General features: G+C 35.5%; 1 protein-coding gene across 1 annotated transcript; it reads left to right on the top strand.

Annotated features, from left to right (window-relative positions):
* The first annotated feature begins 2576 nt into the window (after positions 1–2576).
* On the top strand, positions 2577–6992 carry LOC103911956 (legumain-like). Its single transcript, XM_087277097.1, has 11 exons — positions 2577–2624; positions 2982–3067; positions 3241–3338; positions 4551–4632; positions 4712–4782; positions 5080–5155; positions 5511–5573; positions 5840–5906; positions 6039–6157; positions 6255–6341; positions 6515–6992. The coding sequence occupies exons 2-11, from the start codon at positions 3002–3004 to the stop codon at positions 6575–6577; spliced, it is 792 nt and encodes a 263-aa protein (XP_087133223.1). The 5' UTR covers positions 2577–2624; positions 2982–3001; the 3' UTR covers positions 6578–6992.
* The last annotated feature ends 200 nt before the right edge of the window (positions 6993–7192 follow it).

Here is a 7192-nt window from a genome sequence, read left to right on the forward strand (position 1 = left end):
ACTGAAAACACATCTGTTTAGCTGTGCCTTTACTGAATGAGCAGTGTGCTGTCTGACAGATCGCACTATTGTGTCTTTCTTTTCTTTTTCATTCATTTATAACCCGTTTCAACACATTTGAATGTTTTCATCATTTTTACTATTTGTTGTTATTTTCTTAAACGTGTTTCTTTCATTCCTGTTTATTGTGTAAAGCACTTTCAATTGCCAGTGTGTATGAAATGTGCTAAATAAAAAAACTTGCCTTGCCTAATCTCTCAGTTTCTTAGGAAATCATCATAAAAGAAAAAAAATCTTCACAAAACAAGCTCTAACACAAACGTAAAGGTCTCAATGAATGATTCATTCGTTATGAAGGTGTGGAAGGAATTTTTCTATGTTGTTTTATGGATGATTAAGCCATTTTCAGTAATAGAATACACTTAAGTAACTGTTAAAACGTTGGGCACACCCGGCGCAATATGACGCAAGCCCCAACGCAATAGTTGTTTGCTAGTTTCAGCTTGCTGCAAGAGTCGTTTCAATGTTTTTCACTACGCTGTTTAAATAGCAAATGCATTTGCGCTCATGTGTGCACCCGTAGGCATTCTGGTCTAAAAAGAAAGGCCTTCAGAGGCGCACTGCTGGCGCGTTGCTATTTTGAGAAACTATAATAAATTTTTCAATAGACCAAAACAAAGCCGGTCTATTGTCCAGCGCAGAGCGCGTTAGTTATGCACCACGCTTACACACTGCTTAATACACAAAAGATGTAGAGCAATACGCAAATATCTCTACAAATGAAAAAGAATTAAAATATTAAGGATATTAATAGGATATAATAAGGATATATATAAGATATAAATAGCAATATGTGCCATGGTGCGACGCAACTGGCTCATAAAGGGAATGGGAGATGAGACTCTGATTGGTTTATTTTCAAAATACACCTATAACTCATTAAGAAAATAAACTCAACCCTTTTAGATCATGCACCACGGCGCAAAGCAGATTTTTCCATCCTTATATTAGCAAAAGTGAATTCTGACATGCCCTGAAAGCGTTTGCGCCCTGCGATTTGGCCATAGACCTTCAAAATAGAGCCCATTAGGTGAAACGTCAAATTGCCAATTTTTATTTTAAAGGTGAAAACGTTTGGCTACTTCCAAGTTGATTAACAAAAAGGTTTTCACACACTTACACATATTTTCATAACCTTTTCTATAAAGTCTTCTTCTTTTTCTTTGGCTTTTGTCCCGTATGATTGCGGGGTCGGCTCTCTTTGGATTAAGTTCTATATGCTAACGACTTTTTTTACACCTTCCGCTCAGCCTGTCGTATAGGCCTGTCACACTCATACACTACTGACAATTTAGCTTACCCAATTCACCTGCAGCATGTCTTTGGACTGTGGGAGGAAACCAGAGCACTCAGAGGAAACCCACGCGAACGCAGGGAGAACATGCAAACTCCTCACAGAATTGTCAACTGAGCCGAGGTTTGAACCAGCGACCTTCTTGCTGTGAGGCGAACGTGCTACCCACTCCGCCACTGCGTCGCCAACCTTTTCTATAAAGTAATTTCCTTCAATGAAGCCATGAGAAGCAGCTCAATGAATGTCAAATCTATTCGAATGTTTAATATCAAGCGCAAATGCTGTGTATTTAAAATGATGCATGAAGTTCTTTACATGAAAGGTGCATTGTTAGTATTTCAACAATATTCTTGTTTATGTTATTGTCTGAATGATTACTTAAAGATTAGGACAAAGAGTTTTGACGAAAACTCACAAAAAGTAAAGGGAAAACATGTAAAAGCGGTGATTCTGTATAATCAAACAGCTTGAGTTATATTAATGAATTCATGATGACTGTTTCGTGCTGACTATCTCTGCATTATTTTCTCCACAGATGAAAATGTACTTTGGCTTATCTGTAGGATATCTAATCATTTCTCAAAAAACATACAAAATAAAAAAAAACCAGCGTGTAAATGTGTGAGGTTTTCTTCTGGCGTAAAGGATTATTTCTCTTTTGATTACTTGTGTGTAATTGTGAATGTAAATAAATGTAAACTAGTTTTCTTGTGTCCACTGAATTTATTAGATCTGCAAAGTTTTTATTTTAAGAGTCTAAACACCCAAAGTCAGATCTGATGAACATGAACAGTAATTGATGAATGTGCTGCACAATTAGTGCAAGGGGAAAGATAAAGGATCTATGAAAGATGTTTAAAGTGATGAAAAAACGATTTAATTCAAAAACCTTTGGGAGAAAGCAAAAACAAAACTTACATTAATATTACATTAATACGTACATTAATTACAACTCATTTGGTCTGCATCAAAAGAAATGTCATTTGTCTTGCTTTTTATATATTTTTTAAATGTTTTATCATATCCTTGGTTAATTTTGCTCTGTGCTCAAGGTGTATTGCATGTTACACATTTAATATTTGGCAATATTTTTTTTTTTTGCAACTTACATGGAATTATTGCATAATATTAAATGGAAAACCACAGCAATCTCTCCACCCATATGTCCCAGATCAAAGTGACAGACATCCTATATAAAGACAGACATGGTCAGATTAAAGTCAACCAAACACCTGGAGAGACACAGAAGAACAGCTGATACTTCACACAGGTACTGTATGATCCAGTCCACTTTATGAAAAATCTGAATCAATAATCATTTTGTATGAGATATATGGTCTGTTGTTTTAATTGTTTTTGCTGTTTAACAAGGTAAACCACTGGTCTTTTTGATAGTTGCTGATTAGGGATTGGCATTTCAACACTTTAGAGATTAATTCTTGAGCTTTTTCACCTGCTTGTGCTTTTTTCTTTTTTGTTTCTTAAAACACTTTACAAATGTGTGAGAATTTGCAAAAGCATGTTTAAACCCTCCAGAACAACATCAGTGCAGATTTAAATACTAATATTAATAATATAACAACAATTCTTATTACTGTTATGTATTACATTTATTTTAATACCGTAGACTTTGAAAAGCCTCAAGACATGTCTGGAAAAACATGGGTTCTGCTTGTTGCTGGCTCAAAGGACTGGGACAATTACAGACACCAGGTTTGTGCTTCTTTTTCTTTATTATTATCAAAACATTTCTTATGTATTCCACAAGCTGTGCTGGATGAAAATTTGTTTATAGCTGTAATTAAACATAGAAAAGTGTGTGTGTGTGTGTGTGTGTGTGTGTGTGTGTGTGTGTGTGTGTGTGTGTGTGTGTGTGTCTGCGTTAGGCCAATGTGTGCTGTGCATATCAGTTAATGAAGAAGCAAGGAATACCTGATGAGCAGATTGTGGTGATGATGTATGACGACATCGCTAATAATCCCAAGTGAGTTTTGTCCTGCAGCGTTTGACTCTTGTGTGTTTCATAGTGAAACTTGATCTTATATTGTGTCCCAATGTCCAATCTATCCATTCTAAATATACAGTAATAAGAGCTGATATTGCCCATAAGCCATTGCATTTGGAGGGAAGCTTCAGTTCAGAGCTTCATACACAAAGATTTATGAACTCATCAACAAGAAAAAAAGATCATTAGTTAAGGAGAGAAGAGAGAGAACCTTATTAATAAGCATAAGTGATTAATCTAACCAGATTGAAAACAGTAAATGGTGTTATTTCATCCACTAATATGACACAGAATCCTTCTGTTTGACTCCTGGTACATTTGCATGGTAAAAATGCATTTACAGTTTTGAGATTGTGACCTTTTACTCCGCCAACTACTCTGGCATTTTTATGCAGGGTGTGCGCTTCCAGTCAGAACACAGCACTGAGAGTAGACGGACTCGTGTTTGGAAACACTAATACACTCTGTCATTCACACACTTAACGGCCAATCTTGTTTTGTTGGGAGCATGAGTGTCTCTCTCTGTCTTTCTGTGGATGTTTGTCAGAGATTGAGGCAAACTCACATTCTTTAGGGCCGTAAATCTTGACTTTGCCATAGTTACCAGAGACTTCAGTGGGAGTTGCAAGTATACTGTAACACACTGCCTGTTTCTTTGGTGAGGGTTGGTGTGTATTCAGCCTGATCTCACGAGAAAGCCTAAGTATTTTACCTTTTGTCAGTTTAGTGGCTAATTAAGTGGCTAAAAAAGGAGGAATGGCACCTAACCCCACCCCTAACCCCAACATTCATTGGATGATGAGCAAATCGTACTAAATTGTACGAATTAGATCGTACGAATTCATACGAATTAGCCACTAAATCAAAAAGTTACGAATTGCCGTGAGATTGTGTTGGTGTACTATACTTGGTAAATCTTACATGAGTAATTGTGTTTAATCGGTCTCAGACTCTACTTGAAGAAATTGATTTAAAATGATTTCAAGTTTACCATCACTTCCATTTTATTTAGAAACAGTCTTGTATTAGTGTTTAATTTTTTGTAATTGAACAGAAGTGTTATAAATGTCAAATTTTTTAAAAGAGAAAAATTAGGACAAAAGCAAAATAAACATTACAACATCATCACAGGAAAGGTCTGATGGGTGGTGCTAATGTGTTAAACGCTTTCTTCTTCTTCTCTGTCTGCAGCAATCCCTTTCCTGGAAGCATCCGCAGTGTTGTTGATCAGACAAACGTGTACAAATCGGTGCCTCTGGACTACACTGGAAATGTAACTTCTTTGCTTTTCATTAATGTGAAACATCCTTTCATGATTTGATCAGTATCTGAGCATAATTATTATCCTGCAGAATGTGAATTCGAAGATTTTTCTTGCCGTTCTTCGAGGGGATGACAGTGCTGGGCGGAAAATCATAAGAAGGTTTGTGTTTGTTGATGATTCAGTGTTTAAGTATATTTTACTTTTGTGCAGTTTTTTAGCAGCCAATCTTTGAGTTCTCATGTTTGTTTGTTTTTTTACAGTTAATTCATTAATAATTCAGTAGTTGACAGCATTATCAGCCGTCAAACTGATTAGTCTAAAATGATCATTTGCTTTTCTAATGTACAGTTAAATAATTGTGACAGACTTACTGCTTCTGTTCCTGGTCTTGTAATTCCTGCTTGTAGCTAACATGATTTTGTAGCTAAAATAAAGCATCATTTTCATTTAATGCAGTGGAAAAAATGACAACATACTCATCTACATGTCAGGAGTGGGAAGTGATGCCAACTTTCAATTTCCTCAGGACTCTGTAAGTACAAAAAGAAAAGTTTCAAAAGATCATATACACACACACACACACACACACACACACACACACTGAGGTTTTAGATTTTTGTGACTGCACATTACGGCATTATCAATCTGAACAAGCAACTGTAAATATTTTCATGGTACAATACAAAGGTTACCCTCACTACAACTAGAAATGTTTCTCTTGTTGTGCTTTGGCTTTTAATGTTTGCTTTTAGTGACACTGCTTTTCCTACTTGTTATGTGTTTTAGTATTGAGTGTGTAATTTAAAGGGATAAAAATTATATTGGGATTGTGTTTAATTGGACTGCTTGTTCACTTCTAGATGATTAATTCTGTATTTTTATGACAGCTTGATGCACATCAGTTCACAACAACAATAAACACTATGTCTGACAATAAGAAATACTCAAAGGTACGTATTCAGTGAATCTTGACTGAAGATTGAATATTTTTAGCACCATTTGTACAGTTATTCTTTGTTATATGACAAATGAAACTGATTATTTGCTGTCAGTCTTGGCCTTTTCCACATCACAGAATAAATTCCAGCTTGTAATCTGAAAGCTAATTCAGGCCTGGTGTATATTCTTGCTTTTAACGAGCACAAAGCTTTCAAGTGGGGGCTAATGTTTTCTGTAATGATATAGAAAACACTATTAACCTCTGTATTTTTTGCAGATGGTGATCTTCATGGACAGCGATAACTCTCAGTCAGTGTTCACAGGCCTTTATCCAAACATCCATGGTGAGATGGCACTTTTTTAAAAAGTTGTCCATAATTTATTTGATGAAAATGTAATAAAATTAATTAATTAATTAACTGAGAGGCGTTGAAAAAAACAAAGGCAAAAATCTAATGTGTATATGTCCTCTCCAGTCTATGGAGTGGCTTCATGTGACTCTGCTAACCAGAACACAAGCGTTCAGAACGACCCTGACAGAGGCATTTACCTCTCAGATCAATTCTCAGCTGCCTGGCTGACGTTCATTTCTACGGTAGGAGTTTGTCATCAGTGAGCTTTAACTGTATTTGCCAAGTCTACATCGTATTACATTAAAAGTAAAGCATGCTTATTTGTCTGAACTTTTACAGGCTGATCTTAAGAAAGCTACATTCAGTAAGCTGTTTGAGTACATCAAAAACAAAGATGATTCCTGTCCCTGCGAGATTGGAGACAAGGTATGAAAGTCCAACACTTTATGAGAATATATCTTCTCTTTCTTAAACTTTAAGTGAATATTTAATTATTTTCATCATTTGATTCTCTCACAACTAAACACGAACAAGCATTTCAAACATCCATAAACAGTTTCTAAGCTGCTGTGAATTTTTTTTGTTTCCCTCTTTTTTAGGAAATTCCTAAACTCCTGATCAGTAACTTTCTGAATTTGGAAGGCTGTTCAGACTGCGCTTGAGAAGAATTCTCCCTGAAGCGCTGATGAAAATGATCAGCATAATCTGATGACCTTTTCTTTTCTTCTTTCAAACCTCTGCATTGATGATTAGAACTGAATCGAGTGCAGCATTATATACGCTATCTGCTGACAGTTTGTGCTTAGTGAGATTTTAAAATGGCTTTTAACTAAAAGAAATGCTTTAGATTAAATTGATGTGCTCCTGCTAAAGGTATTTTTTATTTAGAAACATCATATTGATTTCCAACTGTCTGTGATTCTTTCATTTTACGTAACTGTAGCTAATGAGCTTTTTATTATTTAGTTTGGACTGGGTTTTTTCTTTCTTCTTCTTTTTTGATCTAAAATGACTCATTGGGACTGTGTGTGAACTAACAACCAAAAAAATGAATAAAACTGGGAATAGGGAAAAATACTGTGGTTTTGTGCTTTATTTATTCTGCATGGACATCATTTTTACAATGTCTTATAGAGCATGTAGAGTTTCCAACAGTTTGTGCGTTCATGGCTGCATCAACCTAGAAATATTTCCAATTTACTGAACTGATGCTCAAGAAACATTTTATTATCACAAATATGTTGGAACCTGCGACTAAGTAATATTTCAAAGCAAGT

The sequence above is a fragment of the Danio rerio genome, chromosome 12, assembly GCF_052040795.2.
Source record: "Danio rerio strain M-AB ecotype USA chromosome 12, GRCz13ab, whole genome shotgun sequence".
NCBI lineage: Eukaryota > Metazoa > Chordata > Actinopteri > Cypriniformes > Danionidae > Danio > Danio rerio.